Source organism: Monopterus albus, unplaced genomic scaffold (assembly GCF_001952655.1).
Source record: "Monopterus albus unplaced genomic scaffold, M_albus_1.0 scaffold67.1, whole genome shotgun sequence".
Classification (NCBI taxonomy): Eukaryota; Metazoa; Chordata; class Actinopteri; order Synbranchiformes; family Synbranchidae; genus Monopterus; species Monopterus albus.
Window position 1 is genome coordinate 1,676,518 of NW_018127947.1, and position 23,499 is coordinate 1,700,016.

The following is a 23,499-nucleotide window of genomic DNA, read 5'->3' on the forward strand; positions in this document are numbered from 1 at the left end:
TTCCCCCGGAGGAGCTGGAGGAAGTGTCTGGAGAGAGGGAGGTCTGGGCATCTTTGCTTAGACTGCTGCCCCCGCGACCCGGCCCCGGATAAGCGGAAGAAAATGGATGGATGGATGGATGAATCTTTTATGTGATAGCAAAAAAAAATCTGCTTTCATGTGGTCATTTTTAAACATCTGTCAGCTTGGCGCCTGGAAAATTTCTCACTACTTTCAGACAATTAAACAAGAAAATAACTGAAACTAATTGTGACTAGCAATACTGTCGGAATGAGTTTTTCTCACTTTGGCCACTCCGTGCTTCTGTAGCATATCATTACCTGAAGTTGCAGGAGTTTTGCAGGGAAGACCCACCTCCAGGCCGGACTGTTCATCAGGGACAGTATGCAGTCCATACCAGTGAGTCTGTGGAGGGCTCGCAGCAGGTAAACTCTGTGCCAGTCATTACCACAGTACTCACACACCGCTCTCACCTGCAGCAGGTAGTGATTGTCCACCTCTCCAGTTTTGCCTGCAGCTCAATGAAAAACAGAACTAGTTCACTGATTTTACTGAAGTCCATTTTGTTCAAATTCAAACTGCAGCACTACTGCAGAGCACAGTTTTGATTAAAGTCAGACCCACCTTGAGCTTCCTTCAGCAGACGGGCAGCAGTGCTCAGGCATATTCTCAGCCTGGCTACGCTGAGCAGGAACTCTGCCGGGTCCTCTTGTCTGTCTGGACTCTGTTTCCTGGCCACTCTGCTCAGGAATTGGATCTCTGCCTGCCTGTGCTGTTCTCTACTCTGTTCTGCTTCTCTCACTTCTGAGCACAGCAGAGAGTCCTGAGGCAAAAGGCCAAAATATGCTGTTTAATATTGGTCAAAAATTCTCTGGTGCCAAAGAGGTGACATTCTTATTTCAGCCATTAAACAGAAAGGTTTTAGAATATAAACAGGCACAAAAGTTCAATATATAAATACACTGTATATGCAGCTGAGATGTCACCTGAGTGATCTTGTGCGAGCAGCTCGCCTCTGTGCTTCTTGTTCTAATGTCTGTTTGGATCAACGTCTCTGTAAACCCCCCACACTGTTATGAGGACTAGTGAAACTGCCTGCAGCTGGGCCAAGTTTAGATTATTATACTCAGAGAGTGCTTTGTCAGAAGCACCAGGAGATTCTGAACTTTGACTAATTTAACTGGGTTTATTCATGTCCCCTGGCAGAGCTGGATTGTAGCGGCGTGAACCAACTGATTTCTGGTAAATAACAATGGGGAATCTTGTACCTGAAAGCAATTAACAAACAGCAGGTAGAGTTCAGTGCGGTCCTCTCTGCCCAGAAGGTTCTCCTCCAGGTTCTTCAGGTAGGTGTGAATGTGGGCCTTCACCTGGTCAAAGCTGACAAATGTATGACAGTAAGCCAACATGCAGTGTCTAGAGAAGTGTCTTACCTTAGCTACAATAGGCACAAATCTGAGATTCATGCTTCATTTGACTGTTTCCGTGGTTTCTTAATATTAGTGCTACTGCTTTCATATGAGCATGGGGTTTGAGTTCTTCCTCATGCTTGCTGGATTCATGCCGCTACCTGTACTGTAGCAGCAGTTTCGGCAGCACGGATCGCACCACGGGACTGTTGTCCACACACTCCAGGAAGGGCGTGAGCTCTCTGGTCCTGTACACATCTCCTGCATCACACAAAGGAATCTGTGGGTGAACACTTACTAAAGCATCATCTGGCATCTACAGTAGCAATTACTATGCACAGATTCCTTCACTAACCATTGGCAGAGACCAGCAAAGAGAAGAGGAGCTCCACCACTCCCTCTCCAGGCCTCTGCCCCTCTGACAGACAGAACCTGGACACCACCTCCAGGAAGAAGGAGTTACAGCAGCCCCTGATCGTTGCGTGCTGTTCAAGTGCTGCCCTGAGAGTTACAGAGGAGGGAGACTGTCAGGCTAAAACAACAGCATCAGTTTCCTGGTACTCTTCGTATGTTGATTCCCAGCTAGTTGTAAAACCACTGCTAATCATCATTATTAGTGACTCTTCTTACTAGGAATTCATTGTTTCTTTTAATTAAGTGGATAGTTAAGAAAGAGACCAGACTCTCTGTTGCTATTTTTAAAATCATTTTCACTCATTTTCCCACATTCAAATTTATTGACAGTGTAATTGCCACTGACAAATAAAAAACAATTGCAAATACCAAAGCTCTGCACCTTCATGAGCATGTTGAGCTGAGTAACTCTGCAACTGAGACACATGCTCTCACGAACAACACATTGCTATTGACTATTTTAACTTATTATTTGAGCTGACAACCTTCAGCAGTAAATGGGACTGTCACTAATTCTTCTTACAAACATTTAATAAATTCTTAAACTGCATGACATATTTTGTAAAAGCCAAATTAAACAGTAGATGATGTTTTGTGATTTGCTCCTTTTTGAGTTAAATTGTATCTGAATGCAGCAGGAAATGGACACATGACACCGTGATGAATATGAATCTTTGAAAAATTATTGCAGTAATGACTGTAATGTTTTATTGATAATAATGAAAGTGAATTACTGTATGCTATTTTTCCCAACTCACTTGATGGTGTGAGAAACAGCTGGCTTGAAGTTGGGTGGCAGCGCTGCCCTGCATTTAGGGCAGGAGCCACTGTGTCTCTGAATGCAGTTCTGGAGACACGGCAGACAGAAGACGTGCTGGCACGGCAGGACGGACGGCTCTTTGAGCTCACACAGGCAAACTGGGCAGGAGATGCCAAACCTTTACAGAAATAACACAAAATAAAAGATTAATAATATCACTATGTTAAGAGACAAGACACCTGACTTTGTACACTACAAACAAAACTTTTTGTTGAGCCTTGCTTGTGGTGGTCAGATGCTTTTACCTGTTTCTAATATAATATTCAGAGAATCTGTAAAACTGTTTGAAGTTGTTAAGGCACAGGATTTATTAAAATGATGTTACTTTTTCAGAATGAGTGCAGAAGTTCCTGTAAACATACAAGAGCTATGAATATAAATACTGACCTGAGATCTCTGCTGATGCACTCATTGTGGAAAGAATTGAGGATGCGAATCAGTTGCCGCAGTGTGTCCATGCTCATCACATCTGGAGACTCCTGCATCAGCTGTTAGAAAAAACATGTCTGAAAATGCATCTGGTTGTTTCCCCACTTATCTCCTGCACATCTGACATTTTACTTTTGTTGTTGAAGAAAAACAGTTGAGATGTTTACAACTGTGTTTCCTGCTCTTAGGAACAATTCTCTAGTCTTTTCTTGTTCTTTGGTATTATCTTCATGATAAAGCTAGTGAAGTAAATAAATAAAAAAGTCGTGTTGTGCAGGTCGTTATTAACTAAACTGATCATCAGATGAAACCCAGTTCAAAGGCTCCAAGACAAAAACTGAGACTAAAACCATTGCACATACGTTTAGGTGAAGGTTGCAGTGTTTGAGAGCCAGTTCTGCCAGTCTGGAGTCATTCTGCTGAACTTTTAAAACAACGTGCTGGATGAATGATGCAACAACCAGCATCCCACGCCACAGTGACCTGAAAGGCCAAACGAGCTTATAAATAAACCTCAGACAGACAGAAAACTTTCTCTCCTCACCATATGTCTCAGCAGACTCACCTGATGGAGTCCAGATGCTGCAGACAGCCAGGGCTACAGAGGGTACTGTACTTCTGAGCAAATGCTCTATCCAGACACGGCTGCAGAAACTCCACTCTGCTCACAAAGGACTCGCACTCTTGCAGGGAATTCACAGCCAGAAGCTTGGTTTGCTCAACGCAGACACCAAGAGCTAAAACGTCCTCCACCTACCAAAAACAAAAGACATCATGCAATGACTCACTGTGTGTTTCAGTCTCCTGTTTGCCAAACATAATTCTCCCCTTGACATTAGAACAGCGGGAGCACCAGATGATGCAGTTTGCTTGTTGTTTTACTTCAAAAATCATATTTGTCTTGGTTCAGGCGTGATGTGGTTGTCTCCCCTCACAGAAACATACAAACCCAAGCCTGTGCCTTTTGTACCTATGCTTCAATAACCATTTCACATTTCAGCAAATAAATGCAACAGTCAGAGAAAGTCAGTGGTTTCAAATGCAGTCAGATTTTTTAAATGAAGCCAGTGTCTTTCTCACCATTTCTTGGATGTCCCTCTTTGACCCCTGCTGAGAGACATCGGTGGCTAGCTGGGGCTGCAGCAGAAATATGTGGCAAAGAGTGTCCAGTCGGGGGGCAAAATGTTTGGCAGCAGCCATTATCCAGGCAGGAGAGAGGCTGAGCTCGACACCCATGGACATCTGAAGCTCAGACACGCAGCCCAGCAGGGCCCTGGTGAACACCTATATATGACACGGGTAAAAGGACAAGACTATTTGGCTGTTTCCAAAATGTATTTCACCTAAATGTGTGTCTCATAATGTGTGTACCCGCAGCTCGCCCTTTGACTTGATCTTCAAATAAAGCAGCAGAAAGTCTTGCAGATAGTGATGGCAGTGCTCCAGCCGCTCCTGGCTGGAGAGTTTCTGTAAGTGACTGCCCAGCCTGCTGCTGCTGAAGGTGCTCACAAACTGGAGAATCCTTGCTGTGCAATCCTCTTTTATTACTAAGGAACGGGTAAGAAAGCCAAAAAAAACCACTTTATAACTGCCATGATTTATCCACGATTTAGTCAATGAAAACCCCAGTGAGACCAAGACAAACCTGGCATAAGTTCTGATTCTTCCCACTGGCTCTCAAGGTGCATTGTGATGATCCAGCTGAACGGGGCCGCACACGGTTGTCCTTCACCATCCAACAGGAAGTAATTCTGCACAAGCACTTCCTGGTCTGACTCACTAGTAAATATAAAAACCAAAGAAAAATAATTCCTTTTGTTGATTAAATTAACTGTGACAACTGCACAGAAGAAGTAATGACCAATACCTTGGGTTCTGGAGAGGTGTAAGGTTTAAAATCTGTGAATCTCCCAGGATGTCCAACCACAGCTGTACCTGGCCCTGGCTGAGCCTTTCGTCAAAGAGCAGGTCCAGATTCGCATACCTGTCCATAACTTCCAACATGTTGGCCAAGATCGGAGTCATGGTGGACTGAAGGCAGCGCCACAGGGTGTGTCTGCCAGACAAACAAAGCACAAGACAGGGCATTCGATCGACTCCTTGACAACCGCAACCTTACAGAGAAACCATCTGGAGGGCACACAGCTCTGCCAAGACTGCACTGTCCTCTAACTCCTTTTCCATAAGCTGAATATTTTCTTAAACTGTGCATGCATCCTGATTTGCATTGAAATACATAGCTATACAATACATGTGCCACATTCTTCCCTTCAATACGATCACTAGTTTATCAAGAACAGTGAAAATGGTCAAAAATTTCCTGTCTAGAAATGTTGTTTTAATTTCTTGTTCATCACAAAAAACTGATCAATTGTTCCAAGACTGATGGAACACTCATACAACAGTTTCAATAAAATCTAACAGACATGATGGCCTGTGTGGATATAAAATATTCTGGACTGTCTGAAAATGAAGGATTCCTCTCACATGATCAGTTTTAAAGAAAAAGAACAATCACTCTTAACCGAGCTAATTAGGTTTACAGGAAGTTTACTACCACATCTGAAGGAGAATTTACCTGAGAGTTCCCCCCTCTTGTAGAGCCTGGCGCTTCTTGGCTTCTATGCTCACCCACTCTTTAGGAGAGCCCATCCTCTCCTCCCTCTGCGCCAGGGCCTCGGTCAGTCTGCTCAACAACACCCTCTGAAAAGGAGCTTCAACAAAGATTGTGGTTTGTCAGAAACAATTGAAGATGCAATAACAGAGCATATGCTTTTACATGAGAGACAGGTGGCGACAGTGGCTAATGAATACATGAGGAGTGAGTGGTGCTGATCAGCAAATCCTCTCAGAACTGTGCAGGCACTGTGTTTTGTGCTACAAGGTAGTAAATATGTAAAGTTGACAAAAAAACTGTTCAATATCATTTACATATAGAGTAGTAGTATATGAACTACAGTCAGTATTTGATAATTACCTCCTCTGTGTCCTTGACCAGTTCCTAGAAGGCTCAGAAGGATGTGAATCCGCCGCATGCTTCGTGGCGTTATGTCATCGGGGTCCCTCAGCAAACCCACAGCTTTTTGGATGCATGACCTCACTAAGGACAGGCTGTGGAGCTGGGCTCTATCTCCCTGTATGAAAGCCAATTTAATTTCTTTTAAGCAATATTATAAATTAAGATTTATTTTATGTTAACACATTAAAATATATGTTCCCTTTACCTGAGAGTCTTTTCTGTTCCTCTCAATTTCTCCATCTTCATGGTGTTCTAGTAAACAATACAGTTTATTTTACATTAAAAATTATATAGAGAACAAAGAACCCACTTGTAATATAAACACACATTTTAATTCCCAGAAGATGTACAGTTTCTACCTGACAGTGTAGGCCTGAGCAAGCTGCTAATTAGAGTTCCGCAGAAACCCAACAGGTTCAGGCTCATGTCCTCTGAATCCCTCAGGTCATCAATATGCATGGAGTGCCAGGCTCCTTTGAGGCAAAAATGTGGTTTTGACCTTGTCATATTTTCTGGATGATGCAGCCAGAAAATAAACCGTATTGCAATAACAATCAAAATCCACTTAGTGCTCACCTCCTTGAAAACCAATGTACTGAGAGTGACTTGGGATCCTGGACACCTTCACAACATAAATCACCCAACAGGTCTTCTCCTCCAGGGACATCAGGTAATTTATGGTGCAATATCTGTAGGCAGATGGAATCACAAACACACCTAAAAGACGTGCAATGTCAGATCAAAATCAGGTCTGTTCAGGAGCCTGAAATCAAACCCTACTTTGCTGATGCTATAAGCTCATCACTGCAATGTGATTCCTCAAGGTCCATCTGGATTAACAGGATATGAAGAGAGGGGCCAGCATCTTGGAGGAAGCCCCTGACACAGAAAGGAGTATAAGAGAAAGATGAAAAGACAAAAGACAAAACTAAAATAAAAATGCAATGCTGCTGTTATCTGCATTGTTAGTACCGTATCTTGTTATAGAAGGAGACCTCAGTGTCAAACTGGTGAAGAGAGAGCAGGAGTATCCTGTCTGCAAGCAGTCCTAGAGCATGAGCTACAACCTTGACATCTGCTCTGGTTAACAAGCTGGAGAATGTTGTTATCTAAGCAAAACCACAAAGCAGACAGTGATGTCAACAATGTGTAAAGATTATAAAGAAATTCAAAAATCTAATCTAGAGCAGTGCCTTGTGGCCTCCTACCTCTATAAACTTGCTGGACTCCTCATGCTTGTTCAAGGCCTCTTCCAGGAAATCTCTCAGTGAGTGGTGATGCTGTTGTTGGAAGTACATTCTCTGGAGTTCCTCCTTTTCCTGGTTTGCTAAATCTGAATATTTGAGCCTCACCACAGCGTCAGGGGTCGCACAGGTCAATAAGAAACTCTTGGCTAAACTCAAGACTACTTCTTCCTCATTTTCCTCAGAAGACCAAATGTCGCTTTCGGTCTCCATCATTTCTTCACTCTCAGACATCACTTTGTCATCGTCATCACATATCTCAGTGGATTTGTCATCATTCTTTTCTATTAAATCAGTTTCTATGACCACTGTATCACGCAGCTGATCACCCTCCCTCTCAGTTGCCTCTTTCTGTCTGTTAGAAGTTGATGCAAGTGTTTTGTTTTGTCCATCTTCTTCTTCCAATGAGTTGTGTTTTTCGCCCTGCTGATGTTGTCTTCCTCGACTGTCTCCAACTTTGTGCGCTCTCCTTTCAAGTGCTTGCAAGAGAACACTGGCACATGCATCACCATGGAAGCCAACAAAAATGTCAGACAACCTAAAATCCCTTGAGGCCTCACCCGCAAATTCCTTCACCCACTCCCTCAGGTTGTGGAGAACCCTGTGTTGCCATGGCTCCAGATCGGTACTCCTATCCACCCTATGTTTTTCAAGCCTGTTGATGAGAGGCACAGGAAAGTGCTCATACACCTTCTTTTGGTCCTCCACTACCACCAGTCTAAAGTTTGTGTGAACACGACATTTGACTCTGTGGGAGCCCAGTCCTAGATCAACGTATTGCTGCTTACTGAGATAAACATAATACTGGTTCAAGGCATCGTACAGGCTTTCATAAAGATTCTGCATGTTGAGGAGGATGACTGTGCGCCCAGTCTCCATGCATGTTTTCACCCGGTTCACATTACGGCAGATTTGGGCGTATTCCTGGTCCTTTGGGAATCCAGAGCCAAAGACTATTTCAGGTGATGCGTAGTCTCCTTTGGCAAAGATTTGGTGCTGAAGGATATGAAGTGCTGCGTTATTAGTGGTCAGCAAAAGGAGATAACGGCTCTCCTGGTCAGTGTCGTGATCAAGATTCTTTTTCACCATTTGCAAGGTACCTGGTCTGGGTATTTCTGCAAGGTTTTGGAAAACCTCTTGGAAAAATATGACAGAATCAAAGCCCTCTGGCTGTCCACTGAAATTACGCAAGATGGCCTCTACCAACTGTCCACCATCTGGTTCTTGTTGTGTAGATTTGACTGCAGCAAACAGCATTTTGACCAGGCTGTAATAATCCCTTAGACCAAAAAACTGATTCTTTGAGGTCTCATTACAGATGCTCAAGAAGGCCTTCGCCAAAGAAGGGAAAAGGTGTTTGATTTTGAGGAGAATTTGGTTGGACGATGAACAAATTCCCTTGGCAGTTTCCACAAGTTCATCCTCACTCGGATCCCATCTGGACACAAATATTCCTCTGTTCATCTTTGCTGGGTCAAGAGCCCAGTTGGAAATACCAACAAAGCCAACCTTCATGTGTGGCTCTGGCTTGTCATTGTCAATACAACCATCCTCCAGCAGAGGATGAAGGGTCTTCAGGGGCATCTGAGGAGAATCTTCCGCTAGTCCAATCTCATCCAGCACCACCACTGATACATACTCATCCATGTTTTTGTCCTTCTGAAAGCGGGCACAGTTCCTGAAGGTCGCTATGATTCCCTCAGGACTTGAATGAGGACTGCACTGGAACGAGACCATATGTACTTGCTTAAGATTCTTGAACAGCTCACAATGGGAGTTCTGGCCCTGCATGGCATCAGCAACCACTGTCTTAGCAAGTGACTTTGAGCTGCCTGGCTTTCCAACTACAAAGAGTGGAATCCTGAGCTCAATGCAAATCACCATGAGAAACACGTTCTCTTTGAGTGCAACATTTTTGGCTATGGTCTCCCTTGTCTGGACATTCTGAAGGAAGAAATCTTGACAGGATGAAATCTCTTCCTGCAGTGCTGTTGAAGAGCTGAGAGGGTCTGGGAAGTACCTACAAATTACAGAGAGGTACTCCTCCTTGCCCACTAGAGACGGGTAGTAGCAGACTCCAACTGCAAGAATCAAGCACTTCAGTGTCTTATGAGCCTCACTGAGACAAGAGCAGTTGTTGAAAAGGATCCCACTATGCTGATAAAACCAAACAAGCACATTCATAGACCTCTCCACATCCCTGAGACTCACAAAACTGCACTCATTTTTCCGACTTCGCATATATTTCTGGGAGGCTGCCAGTACATTTGAAATGATGTCCTTGCAAGCCACTGGCAAACAATGGTCATTAACTTTCTTCTGGACAATCTGTCTGATGTAGGAAAGTTCAGTTGAATCACTCAGCTGGCCGAAATCCCACACCAAAGACGCCATGCTTGGAGGCAGAGGATGCACTCTGTACACCAGCTGTCTCAGAGGGACTCTGCCAAGGCGGTCTTCTGTTTCATTTGCCTTCACCCTGTATCCTAATCCTGCACGTTCCAAACGCTCCACCATTTCAGGGGAGTGCTTCCTGTAAGGATTGCAAGCGGCTATTATTTTTAAGCCACTGTCAGCCTTCAAAGGTTCTCCTTTCACTGATTGGTCACACAGAATTTCCTTGATGGCAAAAATAGCCTCTGTGGTGTTGGCTTCATCAAAAAACAAAATGGTGTCTACCTTGTGCATTCTACGGTTTTCCTCAGCAAGGATCTCTGCCTCCCTCACCTTTCTGTAGATCATCTCAGCTGTAGTTCCACCATGTACCTTGACTAGTACCATGTTCTCTATTGGCCTCTCATCCCTCGCCAGAGCACAGAGGAAACGGACTAGTCGAGTTTTTCCACAGCCGGTCTCTCCCATGATGACAACTGGAATTCCACATCGAAATCTCATGTGTATAGCCAACATCTTCATTACGTTGTCAGCAGTGAGCTCATATGTTGGGTCAGGATCAAATCCCTTTTCCATCATTCCTTTGCTTGCACCAACAACACATGAAATCCTTTTGATTTTGTGTGGACGGGGCAACTTGTCAAAGTTCTCTTTGAGAGAGATCCCTTGCCTTTCCAAACCTTGAAAAAGTTTTTGTGACATCACATTCTCTATCAGGACCCTGTTGCTATGAGGATCAACTGCACTGAGTGTGTTTTGCCTTGGACACTTCTCCACATTAAAGCCAAGGAAAGACATTGAGAATCGGTCCGCATTAAAGAAAATGTATGGATGCGACTCATTTTCCCAATGCTTACGAATTGTCAGTCGGGCAAGAAGGTCATCTTCTACAATGTTTTCAATATGCAGTACGGAGCTTTGATCAGATGTGTTCAGAGAGGGAGAGGCAAAATCTCTTGCCATTAAAATCATGAACTTCACAATAAAGCCCTTGAAACCAGGCAAGTGATCAGCCAGAAAATCTGGATCACAGAAAACTGAGTTCTCACAGTCTTTCAACTGCACATTGAGAAACCAGGAGAAGTTCTTTAGCTCAGCCCACGATGGATCTTGCATTCCACAGTATAACAGTAAATGATTGAGACAATCAACAGGATTCCCCATTCGAGACCCTTCCTGGTACTTAAAACGATCCAGGTTCTGTTTCTGCTTGTACAGCTTTAAGTATTGGTATGGTCTCTGAATCCCCTCACTGCAAAACTCCTCCTCATCCATGAGTGGATCAAAGGTCTGTTTTGTCAGGACCCTTTGACCGTCCAACAGCTCGTTCACCTCTCTGGGAGGTCTACAGTGGATGTTTGGCAGGATGTCAAGAAGCCCAAGACTGATCTGTGTGAGAAAATTAAACACTTGGATAGATTATTTATGAAATGATTCACTTTGCAATTTGGCACTGCATTCACACAGAGGCAGAATTTGAACTTCACAAGCTCTCCAATTCCACAGACCAAAGTTGACAAAGCTTTTGAATAATTTAAGCAATGCTTGTAAGTTAGATACTGTATATACAACAAAATAACATTTAAAACTACATGTTCTGACAGTTCCCAAGCATACTGATCTGAAGGAGACGTCGCTACCTCTTTTGGCTGGTTTTGAAGGGGTGTGCATGTTTTCAGGACCTCAACAGTGATCAGGTGAGCTGGGTTCCTCCTCCACAGCACACCGTGGCTGTTGCTCAGACAGCCCAGCACTAGTAGACGGAACAGGAACTCCTCCAGACCTGCACGGACCTGGCAGGTAACAGAAGGAAAACAGAAGACAGACTCTCAAGCACAAGCAGCAACACAACCAGCTATGTGCAGAGTTCAAAGCTGGCATACTTACTCCAGCGGTGTCAACATGCAGGAGAACAGGGTCCTGCTCTCTCAGTGGTGCCAGTTTCTCTGACAGACTTTTAATCAAGGAGTCTACATCAACACTTGGCTCAATCAGTCTGATCCTAATATGTTTTGCTCCGGGAGATTTCTGCTGGAACCTCTCAAACAAACGATCCACATAAAGGGATTTTCCTATTGATAAATACAAATTCTCTATCAAGAAAATTATAATTCTAATATAGGAACTGGAAGCCCCTGTGTGTAAAACATTATAGGATCATTTAAACTGTTCCATGTTTTTGTTTGTAGAAAAATAATGCTGTCTCAGTAGAATTTGGTCTCTGTGGATCTCCTAGAACCATTGGGAGCGTCCAAGGTCACATACAGTATGTTTAAATCCTACACATAGGGGCTTTACAAATGTCAGAATGTGTAAAATGGCTGCATTTAACAATATAAAATGCTGTGTTTTATACAGCAAACAATTTCTATTGTTGTCACTATTGTATAAATATTTTCAGAATGGCATGTCCCTTACCAACTGCAGGACATACAGATGACACCATCCAGACTGAGAGTTGTTCTGAAGAAACCAGAGCGACTGGGTTTGGAGGGAGTGTGTTTTGTCTGAAGTGGTGATGTAGATATTTCCTGGCAGTCTGTGCCGTTAGGCTCACACCAGCCTGTACTTTGTCACTGCTGAAGAAAGAGGGTACATATCTGTGCTGGTGCACAACTGGACTCACTATTACCAAACGATACTGTTGGTTGGCACTTCTCTCGAGGGCCTCAAAGAGCTCCCCAAGGGCCACACTGACATCATATCCCAGCAGCCCTGGATTGACAAGAGAATATATTTTGTGACAGTTTTGGCTCGAACTTTGACCAAGAGTTCGGCGGAGAAAGATCTCCATCTCCTCCTCTGTGGTCTCCTCTCTGCAAACTAGAACCTCATCGGCAGATGGCAGAGGCTGCTCTGGACTCTCCATATACAAAGAAATGATGGTGGTAAAAATTTCTGCAGTAGGACAAAGCACAAGGTTGGGCTTTCCCTCCTGGAGAAACTGTGGGAGATTCCTGATAATGAGTTGCTGGTTCATATCAGAGAGACATGAGAGGAAGTGGGCCAGCATTGAGATGTCCAAGTACTCACTGAGGTACTGTGGCATGTCCTTCTTGAAGTGACTCCAGAGGCTTTCAAGGTCATCACGCTGCCTGATGTTATCAGAGTGATCATCATATTTCATAACATCATCATCACTTTCGTCCCCTGAGGAAAATTCCATTAAATCACGAGGTTCCTCCATGTCCTCTTCAGTGGGTTCTGGTGAAGGTTGGAGCTCTTCATCCTCAAACTCAACATCTTCCAGTTCATCCTGCTTTGAGGTCATACTTGCATTATTGTAAGCGACTCTGACCTCAACCAGGGTGCACTGAGGCTTTATGGGAAAAAGTAAATGCCATAACTGTTGAGGAACTGTTGCCTGTCGATGACACACTTTGTGTATCCAGTGGCACAGGTACACCATCTGCTCCGAGGTGTAGTGGTTAAGCAAACTGAACTTGGAGCGCATCTGACTGATGAAGGCACACCATTCCTTTTGGCAGCTGTCCATGGAGTGAGCCAGCTTCTGTAGCTGCTCGGTCAGCTCGCCGTAGTACTGCATCTCCTTACCCTTCAGAGATAAGTAGGTCACTTTGATGCATGGTTGCTGTAGTGGACAGCACTGGGCTTCAGCATGCCACTCCCTGAAGAGCATGTTTCCAGATGTTTGCATCTGGAGAAGAATGTTGCCAAGTCTCTGAACGCCTTCAAAAACCTGGAGTACATGTGAACAGGAAAGTAGGAATTTATAGTTTTCTGAACAGATAACTTAGACCCCCGAAAGATTCCAATCTTTACTTTGTTTGGTTTAAGCTCCACAGATGTTCTAGAATAACAATGGATCAAATAATGACATATAAAGCTGTGGAGAATGGAAGCATTTAGCAGCTAATGAGTCTGGCATTTTTCTGGAGTCCAAACCAGAGCTAAACGAAGAGTCCAATAGGTCTAAACAGGGAAGCTTGGTTGCAGTTAAGTATTCATATTTGAGCTGAACCATGATTACATGGTTGAATGTGGTTAGAGTTTAACACTGAGATATTGGATTCAACAAGCAATGCAAAGAAAGTTAGGCACTTGAGCTTCAAATTTTTATGTCTTATGTTTACCACTGACCTCTGTGAACCTGTTGACCTGCTCTCGGCCATGCTCCCCTTTGGACGACATGAGCATGAGTTTGTTCTGTAGCTCCAGCAGCGCTTCAAGCTTGTAGCTCTTCTCCTCTCTGCCCCTTTTCACTGTGACCTGCACCATGTTTTGTAGACACCTCTGCAAAGAAGTGACAGAGAGAAAATCCTGCAAAAATGTCTTAAATAATTTGTATTAATTTAATCAGCAAGCGATCATTTTTCATGGTCATTTTAACTTGATTGTCCACTTACCTTTTCTGTGTTTTCTTTAGACCATCCTATGTGATAAACTCCATGAGCATTGATAGCAGAAGCCAGGGAGAGGGAGGACTGCTCTACAGAGCCATGGGTCTCCTTCAAGGCTTTCAGCCAGCTAAGCAGCCGTGTAGACTCTCTCTGGAAAACAAACCCAGTTGCATCATTGTCATTCTACCACAGCAGCAGGGTCTAATGTACTGCCTACCGATAAGGGAGAAGTACTGTATATACCAGTTTGTCAGGCAGCTTCCCATCTCGACTTTGGGTGTCCCACACCTGCCGAGCACATTTCATGAACTCCTCAAAGCCAGCTTGAGAGGACAGGGAGTAGAGCAGAGGAGCATAGCCCATCACTGCATCATGGAAACAGGCCACCTGGTCGATCTCTGTGTCGTTCTCTCCAGCGGATATGGAAGCCAGGTCGACATAAACCTTCACATCGCTCATGTCTGTTGAGGAAACATGACAGTGAACAGGCAGACTTCTGCAAAATTACAACACAATTTATGTTTCCGCATGAATGTGGAGATGATTTTTACGCAAGCACCGTACTTTTAAGGTTCTCTTTGACCCAGATGATCAGAGCTTGGCTTGCTAGAAACTCTTCCAGACAGGCGGTGTGCTGCTTGGTGACTGAGGAGAGCTGCTGTTTGGCACGCAACAGGTCAGGACTAAGAGAGCCCAGAGCCCTCTGCTTAAAGGGCTCTTCTACCTGTTAAACAGTCGAGCACATATTTCAAGAATTATATATTTTTATTAAAAGGATGCCCTAGAGAAAAGTGTTTGCTTCTGCTTGACATGCAGTCATGTATCATCTTTTAAAAGTGCTTTCACTACTAAATCTGGACAGGTCGCCAGTCTGCCACAGGGCTGCACTACTAAATGTCACTGGAATGCTATTTGTAACTGACCTGTTGGTGTGAGAAAAGTCTGAATAAACAATCTGATATGCAGATACTGATGAATATTTGGATTGGGATATCTCATTAAAAGTGTTAAGTGCTGTCAATGCATCTTGGCCACCCTTAACAAAAATGTGCATTTACTTACTAAAAAAATCAAGTAAATCTTTATGCAGTTGAGTATAAATTTCTAAAATCATTCGCCACCAAATGTCACTTTCCTTCCCCCATCACTATTTTATAATCAGCAGTGTTGAATATATTTCTCCTCGTATGTGAGTGAAAACTAAAAGGAGAGAATATGTGGAAGAACAACAGAGAAGAAAACAGGAATAACAGTGTGTGCTTTCTTTTGGCTTTTCACTAATAAATACAACTACAGTCCATATTAAATGTTCAGCTAACACAACTGTTACCATTTGGCTGAGTGTGTCAATTTCAGTGAAGTTCCCAGAAAGCTCCATTTGTTCAGCGATCTTCCGCACTGCACTGGCTGCGGCTGCTGCCTCATGGAGCTGTCGATACTCTTGGATCTGACCGAGCCTCAGCTCCACCCAGTCCTCCTCAGATCTGAACCTTCCTGGCTCAGACAACATCTCTGACATCAGACTCAGCTCCTTCTTCATTAGTTCCCCATCGCCCTGGTCGCCCGACTTCACCAAAACCTGATCGAGCTGCTTGAAAGTGATGTTTGCATTTGCAAAGCTGTCACCGAGCTGCAAGAACTCCGTCAGCAGAGGATCCCAGATGTATTCACAGACCTGTGTAAGTGATACCGGAACAGGAGCTGCAGAGGGCTGCCTTGCTGATGCCAAACGTGCAGCCCCTTTGACCCAGGAAGACAGAATCAGGTTGCTGTGATGCAGTCTGTGCATCTCACTGGCCATTTTCAAGACTTTCAGACTGACATTACACCAGAGGACCCGGGGAGGGCCCGTCTTCGTCAGTTTCCCCTCAGCATCAAAGGACTGAACTAGCACCAGTTTGTTCAGGCTCACAGTCTGGAGATCTGCATCATGCTGCTCCTTAAGAGCTGCCATTTCAGGAACTAGTTAAATAAGAGCCATGTTACTGAACACATAAAACAGAACCAAACACTTTGCAAATGAACATGAGCTGAAACTGGGCTATTCAGTTTTCCAGCTCTACTCACCTGTGATGCTTTCTGTAACCTTTGCAATCATCTTTATCAGTGTATCTATCTGCTCTTTCCGCTGCAGGAAGGAGTTCAGATCCTTCTCTCTCTGAGCCAAAATAATCTCTGCATCAACAGGAACAGTCCCAGATTTGGTATTTCTCTTGTCTGTGGAAGACATGATGCAGCTGGTATCAATACATATAGGGAATATTATGGAAGGCTGCTTGTGATGTTAAAGCTTGTTCGTACAGTGCGAGTAAAGCCTCTTAAACTGCTCTTTGTAGATCAGGCATGTCTGCAGGTGTCCCAGGGCTATGTGTCCTTGAAGCAGAGACTCCACCAGAGATTGCACTGCGACCACACAGCTGTGGACAATCTGCGCTGCAGAGTCGTCCACCTGGATCGACTTCCAATCACCTGGGCCACGACAACGACAAAGTGACGGTTATCAATCTTTAATGGCATTGATAGTAACATTAAGGAAATAAGAAACAACCATAACTAATAAGTTATAAAAGGATAAAATAAACACTGCACCGTGAGACAGTAAGTGGTTCATGGCGGACTGTGGATGGAGCAGCTGGAGCACCCAATTGTCACCAAACCGTGCTGCTGACTCAACCACAATGGCAGACACGATGGCAGCAGGAAGCTCTTTCACCTTGTTGAGACTCCGCAACAGGTCCCCCTCCTGCTGTCTCTGAGAGCATTCACATATACAGATCATTCACTATGTCAAATTCTGGGTTTTAATTAGGATTGAAACTACTGGTCATTTTTATAAACAATTAATCTGCTGATATTTTTTCAGTAATCAATTCTTCTTATCAATGTTCATCTTATTTTGCCTCAGGTGACTCTAAAGTTTTACAGGAAAAAGAGGAAGGAGCCCTGTTCCATGACAGATGGACTGGCAATAGTGTTCAGGGTCAATTTACATTATGGATAATCAGGATTCATCGTTTTGTCTATGAAACATTTTTTTAAAACTGTCAGTGAGCTGAAGGTGACGTCTTCAAATATTTTGCTCAACCAGAAGTTCAAAAACCACCGAACACGCAAACAGAAGGTGGATCTTCTCTTCTGAGATATTTTAAAACAGTTGGAGAAGTAGCTTCTTCACAATATTGGACTGAAGGAGTTCGATGAACAGAGATGTTAAAGTGCACCCAGGAGACAAAGCTGGAGTGTGCATCTGTCATAGGACCTGAATCACCCCCAAATCAAAAATCCACCATCCTGGGAAGTGATGCACTCTGAACAGATCATCCACATGTACCTGGCATATTGTCTTGATAGCAGACTGACACAGCTCGTTGAAACAGCTCTGTGCAATGTCATGGCTTTTCCTTATAGCTGCCGAGGTCGGTTCAAGGCAGCAGAGCAGAACTTTATCCTCATCACTTGACTGCAAAGAAAAACAACTTAGATGAGGTGTGACTAAAAAGCAGGACCGGTAAGATCTATTTTACACTCATCAATCCACAACCACTGACCTTGGAAATTCTCTTTGTCAGGTCTTTTTTCAAGCTCAGCCTCCAACAAGATGAAACTTCCTCAGTAGAGCATTTCACCTTCAGCAGTGCATCCCACATCTGACAATACAACCCAGTTATTATATAAAAGACATTATATGTTAGACCTGGGTTACCTTCAGAAACTCAATATGCCTCATCATGTTGGTTTTTATTTATTTTTATCTTTTATGTTTATTGGTAAAAGCATTTGCAGCACAAACACTACAGAGTAATTTACTGTGACTGTTTTTCCACTCTGGTGCACAATCAGCAGCTCACAGCAGGCTGCCCACCATAAAATGAGGTGATCATTGTTTTATTTCAGCCATGCACAAAAGAGCCATGCATGACAAGTGTTGAAAGAATGAATCCAAAGTCAACTAAACTAACTTAGGTGCTGGCAAATAGTCTGATGAGCTGTGCACCTCAATTTCCTTTGGGTAGCTGAGTGATTTTGATGGTGTCAGCAGCGGTTTTTGCAGCAGGTCATCTCTCCACTCACTGACTCGCTGCTGCAGTGCATGTAGATTCTCCACCAGCTGCTGTTTTAAGGTCTCGACCTCATCATCTCTGGACTGAGAGACACAAAACAGCGGCAGTGAATTACAGTTAATGAGCCATATGAAAGCAGTTAAGGCAGGTAATAAAGAAGCTGTTACCTGGTTTCTCAGTGCATCATTGACAATCTCAGACATTTTCAACACTAGCTGGAGGGACAGGACTGCTGCCTGGTACTGTGGGACGAGCCGCGCCACTCTGCACACGCTTATCACCACATCGACGCTGCTCATGAAGGCTGCTTTGATATGTTCACATTCAATCATTCTACAGACACAAAGCAAAAGTTAGAGGGAACTCAACACCACAGCGCATCAGTGGCACAGCAGTGCACTCTTACCTGTCCTTCTCTTTGTCGACCTGCAGCAGTACATGGCTCAAGGCTTTCTGAGTGTGCTGCACGTAAAAAGGATCATTTTCAAGTTACAGTGGTGTTTTATTAAAGGTTAAGAAGTTGTCATTTGTAGTTTTTTTCACCTTGACCATCTCCTCCACTCGGTTGTTATCTCTTGGCTCGTCACGCTTTGATAGCCTGTACAATAGACTCTGGATCAGGTGTTCTGCAGGTATTCCTGTCAGGTCTGAGAATTCAGGAAGATCCTCAAGTGCAACAAAAGATAACCAGCTCATCAGAAGCAGAGGCATCCCTTCGGCCACATGTAAGCGTGTCTTGATCAAATTCAGCATCCTCCTGTGGAAAAAAACATTATTTCAACAAAATCTGAGCATCACTTCAGGAAGAGAAAGGAAGTTCAGGTTGATTTGAGGTGAACTCACTTTCTTTTGTCAGAGTAGGACTGAATGTTCGCTCTGAACCTGCTGATACTGGTGCCAAGCTCTGACCAGCTCTCCTCGACAGTTGGACCCACTTTGGCTGCGTCGGCTCCTGGCTGTCTGAGTCTGAGAAGCAGAGGGACGAGCAGGACCACCTCCGACACCATGTTCTGAGCACAGCAGTTAATCAGACCCAACACAGTGCTGAGGGGAAGAACCAGAGGAGTGTGTGAGCCAAGCTCAGATCATAAATAAATAAAGAATCACAAATTAAATTAATAAATACTTGGGAAAAACAACATTTAACATGTTTTTGGTGCCTGCTCAAAAACTTCACAGGGCTCCTGGGGGAAGTTTAGTTACACTATCAAACTTAATGATCACTGTCTTGTGCCTCATGCTCAGGACACTTATTGTGTTGTTCACTTTGAAACAGTCAGCAGAGAGTTGGTGGGTCACACCTACACTGTTTGGAAGAGATTTGGATGTTTTGACACAGTGACTTTATGTTTATGTCTTTACTAGCTATGACATTTCTTAAGTTGTAATGGCGTGCACTGTAGAACTTGGGAAGTTCTGTGCACATACAGTAAACTTCATAACATGCCGGGATGGCTCAGTCCCAAAGAAGACCATGAGATGCAGCTGAAAGTTCGTTCCACTAGCTGTGCAGATCTTACTTCTGTGGGTGGTGGAAGGAGCTGAGCAGTTCGTCCAGGTTTTTCTTGTCCATTGCCGTCTCTGAGGACACCAGCGCACACAGCTCGGCCCAGCCTTTCACTCCAAGGCTGATGCTGCAGCTTCTTGTAACCATGAAGACAGACAGGCCCAGAACAAGGGGACCTGTCCTTCTGTAGATTCCAGGGAACTTCTCCTTTGGTTCTCCTTTTAAGATCTGAACCAGATACTCTGAAATCAGCTCTTGTGTCTGTAAATAAGAACAGTTTGGTTACTGGTGGAATACTGGAAGCACAAGCTTTGAATTCTGCTCTGTGTGTTGCACTAACCTTGACCACTGGAGGTGGTGATCTGTCTGGGAACATCACTCTTGTATGTGCAGATCCAAGACTCATCACAAAATGATTCAGTTTGTCACAAAGGCTCTGAGTGCTCTGTCTGTCCAGTGGAGTCCACTTCTGGAAGACTGTGTTCAGCAGCGTTGTCGCTGAGTCCTGCCAAGCATCTGACACTTGCACACCTTTTGATCTCCACCAGCCCATAATGCCAAGGCCGGTTTGCAAAAAACTTTGCTCCTGACAACTAATGAAGCCTTCATAAAGGTGCAGCTCTGGATGAAGCACAGGCAGGTACATGATCAGCTCAAGCCTGAAACAACAACAGAGCGATGACGTGCTCAAAATAAAAGGTTTGTTGGCCTTACCTCTAATGCTGGGGTCCAGTGGAATATGAACCCATCTTGTGGCAAGTTCTATGATCTCTTTGTGTTGTTTCTTCACACCATACTGGTATGTCAGCCAGTGGCCTCTTGGCAAGTTTGTTTCTTCAATGGAAAGGTTTGCTTCTACCAGACAGCCTCCCTGATTTTTACCACTAAACATAAAATGTCGTGGCCTCTTGGCAAGTTTCTTTCTTCAATGGAAAGGCTTGCTTCTACCAGACAGCCTCGCTGATTTTTACCACTAAACATAAAATGTTCAACATTTGTTATAATGGTACTTTTACTGTTGCTGAAAACCGAGTAGCAGTCAGCTGTGCACTTCAGCACATCAGAACAGCTGTAGATCAGATTCTAAATCTATCAGAGAACAAGTGTCTGTCAAGGCAACATGTTTCTGGACGGGTCAGGTCAATACAAGACCGCTATTTCTCTACTGAGCACAAAAGATGTTTAAACAAGCAGTGAGGTGAGGTGGGTGGCTGCATTACAAGCCTGACGGAGCATGTGATGAATGTGGGTAAGATTTATAGAAACACAGAGAAATTATCTTACACTACAGTGTCAAAGGTTTAGCTGCTTCTCTTTTCCCTCCTCTGCCACTGCTGTCAGTAATGTTCCCAGATCTCAGTCATTACTTTGGTGACTACATTTTCAGAAATGTGAGACATGTTGACCAAAAATATATAAGACCCAAGCTGAAATAAACTGGAATCGTCCTTTAACTTTTAACTGGGTTTAACCCCCTAACACTGGGCAGCTGTGCACCAGGGCTACAGCGCCTTCTGCTCATAGGATGTGAATGTAAACACATCCTATGAACAAAGCTGAATATTAACTTCACAGTCACTGTTTCAATTCACAGCTAATGTGCCGGAGGATGGAGACACTACATCAAAACATGTCCAGAAGTGTATAAACATCATGAATACTCACACAAAATGTGTAACCTGAAGGGGTAATTTCCCTGTTTTATCAAACAGAGTGAGCTTGTCGTGTTGTTGGTTGAATTTAAACCTCTTGTCCAGCACAGCGTAGATGTGAAAGGTGAACTCAGCAGGTGGGGGTGTCACTGGGCTGCGATCACTGCGAGGACAGAAAAATGCACGTTTACAATCGCAGCATCAACCACACTACTGAACCAAAGTGCTGACATCAGTCTTGCTTTCACCGTGTGCTCCGGGATGTTTCGGTGGTTTTCTCTGCCACGTTTCCTTCTCCAGACACAGCTTTGGCGTAAGATGTTGGCTTGGTACCTTTTGCAGCGTGGGAGTCTGTGGGTTCACCTCTTGCTGAAGGACTCTCCTCTTCAGGCTCTGACTCCTTATTTAGGTTTGCGTTATGCTCCTTGGCTGAACCTGATGACACTCCGTCAGTGTCTGGACTTTCATTTTGCCTTAATGGAGCATGCATGGCGTTGTCGTCTTGCAGCATGACTCCAGGTGTTTGTTTGTCTTGTTGTGGCTCTGTCTCGCTCTGTGTGTGTTCTTGTGTTGGCACAGGTGGGTCTGTCTGTGTTTCCCTGCTGCTCTGAATAACAGCTGGAGTTTGTGTGGCTCTGTCGGTGCTTCTACTTTTCCTTGTCTGAGTCTGAGCTTGCACCATTGTGGCATCTTTGTGGTGTTGCTCTCCGCTCTTTTCTACTTTTTGCAAGTTGTCTTCAGGTTGAGGATCCACAAGTTGTGGTTCCAAAGGTGCACACTCCTGACTTTGGCTGCTTATGGGCTCCACATCCACCTTGTCTGCTCCTGTGCTTTCACTTTTGGCATCTGCATCTCCTTTGACATTTGACCCACTCTTTTTTCTTCTACGATTTTTCCTTTTCTTCTTCTCTCTGCCTTGAACTTTCCTGCTGGGACTGTCCGGTCCCTGTTTCTGGAATAAATAATATGTAACTGAAAAGCACATATCTAGTTGTAAATGCTTTTATGATGCCTTGACCAGTGTTAACACACCAGACAGTTGTAGTCTGAAAGCCTGATTTCTCTACCTTTTTTCTTTTGGTCACGACATTCTCATGCTCTTTGGCTCCCAGCTGGGCTCGAGGGGAGCTCCGGAGGGTTCCAGTTCCCCCCTCCATCTGTAGCACCTCTTCTGCCAGGGGAGTCCCTCTTCCCTGTATCTGTCTCTGAATATAAAAATCAGGTGTATTTACATCGTCATCGTCTTCCTGAAAGACTCAGTACAGTCATGAATAACCATGTCAAGTGGTCTGTAAGGCCATAAACACAGCTAGGGCTGGAACTACTCATTATCTTTATCATAAATTAATCATATGATTATTATGATAAAAGTAATCTTAAAATTGTTTTTATTTTAAAATAATCTATGATTATTTTTTTCTGTCTATAATGTCACATAATGTGTCAAAACCCAGGGTGAAGTCTTTAGATTGTGCTTTATCTGAGCAACAGCCTACAACCCAAACATCTAAACCAGAGAGAGAAACTAACAACAGATCATCACATCACACCAAAAGCTTTAAATATTTGTCTTAAAGGATTAATCGAACATCAGCGTTGTTAGCTGTTACATTTCTGAGTAATAATTGGTTAATCTAATAGTCTCAGGACTAAAACACCAAACTGCAGACACATTCTAAGTTCTACTTGTGCTACGATGAGACAGGCAATAGAACACAATAGAACACCTACGACAAACGCCACTAATTTAATTTTATTGCTCATTTCAGATGGTGTGACTTTTCGTTAAGATACACAAAGAGGCTAATTACGGATACAGTTCATCAAAATCACATGACAAACATTTACATGACAATAAACCACCTACAGTAGGAGTCCAGGATACTGTACAGCACAAATGAAGCATTTAAAACGGAAACACTGGAGGTTTCCTGCTGCGTTTACCCACCTGTTCGCTTTTGACGTACGGCTTCAGGTATGTCGATCAGTTTCTTGACAAATGTTGAGGAAACGCTTGTTTCACTATCTGCCAAATCTCCTATATGTAGCCTCAAGGGAGCGTCCACAAATGTATCTACTGTGAAGGTGGCGCTTATCTCTCCACATAAGCCACCGTTTTTCTTGTCTAAACGAACAGTGTTTAGTAGCAGAAACTAACTTCACGCAATGGTCGTGTTGGACACGGCTCA

The 23,499-nt window shown here is 43.9% G+C and overlaps 1 protein-coding gene across 2 annotated transcripts in view; it reads right to left on the reverse strand.

Annotated features, from left to right (window-relative positions):
• rnf213b (ring finger protein 213b) overlaps positions 1–23,384 on the reverse strand; it is a 33,092-nt gene extending 9,708 nt beyond the window's left edge. Inside the window, exons 1-47 of one of the 2 annotated variants that reach the window (XM_020604786.1) lie at positions 23,259–23,384; positions 22,378–22,515; positions 21,559–22,262; positions 21,324–21,473; positions 20,564–20,631; positions 20,373–20,474; positions 19,999–20,279; positions 19,672–19,919; positions 18,995–19,195; positions 18,695–18,908; positions 18,558–18,613; positions 18,319–18,484; positions 18,085–18,234; positions 17,639–17,737; positions 17,422–17,550; positions 16,680–16,842; positions 16,392–16,559; positions 16,158–16,307; positions 15,421–16,052; positions 14,655–14,814; positions 14,334–14,551; positions 14,097–14,240; positions 13,831–13,983; positions 12,148–13,429; positions 11,617–11,801; positions 11,370–11,522; positions 7,300–11,118; positions 7,064–7,200; positions 6,872–6,970; positions 6,668–6,780; positions 6,451–6,564; positions 6,297–6,343; positions 6,050–6,206; positions 5,651–5,786; positions 4,940–5,128; positions 4,718–4,851; positions 4,444–4,619; positions 4,153–4,356; positions 3,638–3,825; positions 3,435–3,555; positions 3,031–3,131; positions 2,582–2,761; positions 1,765–1,910; positions 1,571–1,670; positions 1,269–1,380; positions 625–823; positions 321–511 (exon numbers count right to left, since the gene is read on the reverse strand). In XM_020604786.1, the coding sequence (XP_020460442.1) occupies positions 321–511; positions 625–823; positions 1,269–1,380; positions 1,571–1,670; positions 1,765–1,910; positions 2,582–2,761; positions 3,031–3,131; positions 3,435–3,555; positions 3,638–3,825; positions 4,153–4,356; positions 4,444–4,619; positions 4,718–4,851; positions 4,940–5,128; positions 5,651–5,786; positions 6,050–6,206; positions 6,297–6,343; positions 6,451–6,564; positions 6,668–6,780; positions 6,872–6,970; positions 7,064–7,200; positions 7,300–11,118; positions 11,370–11,522; positions 11,617–11,801; positions 12,148–13,429; positions 13,831–13,983; positions 14,097–14,240; positions 14,334–14,551; positions 14,655–14,814; positions 15,421–16,052; positions 16,158–16,307; positions 16,392–16,559; positions 16,680–16,842; positions 17,422–17,550; positions 17,639–17,737; positions 18,085–18,234; positions 18,319–18,484; positions 18,558–18,613; positions 18,695–18,908; positions 18,995–19,195; positions 19,672–19,919; positions 19,999–20,279; positions 20,373–20,474; positions 20,564–20,631; positions 21,324–21,473; positions 21,559–22,262; positions 22,378–22,467 (12,729 nt within the window). In that variant the 5' untranslated portion in view covers positions 22,468–22,515; positions 23,259–23,384. Of the gene's footprint in view, positions 1–320; positions 512–624; positions 824–1,268; positions 1,381–1,570; positions 1,671–1,764; positions 1,911–2,581; positions 2,762–3,030; positions 3,132–3,434; positions 3,556–3,637; positions 3,826–4,152; positions 4,357–4,443; positions 4,620–4,717; positions 4,852–4,939; positions 5,129–5,650; positions 5,787–6,049; positions 6,207–6,296; positions 6,344–6,450; positions 6,565–6,667; positions 6,781–6,871; positions 6,971–7,063; positions 7,201–7,299; positions 11,119–11,369; positions 11,523–11,616; positions 11,802–12,147; positions 13,430–13,830; positions 13,984–14,096; positions 14,241–14,333; positions 14,552–14,654; positions 14,815–15,420; positions 16,053–16,157; positions 16,308–16,391; positions 16,560–16,679; positions 16,843–17,421; positions 17,551–17,638; positions 17,738–18,084; positions 18,235–18,318; positions 18,485–18,557; positions 18,614–18,694; positions 18,909–18,994; positions 19,196–19,671; positions 19,920–19,998; positions 20,280–20,372; positions 20,543–20,563; positions 20,632–21,323; positions 21,474–21,558; positions 22,263–22,377; positions 22,516–23,258 lie in introns of both variants that reach the window. The other variant, XM_020604785.1, reaches the window with a different exon arrangement.
• Between the last annotated feature and the right edge of the window lie 115 nt (positions 23,385–23,499).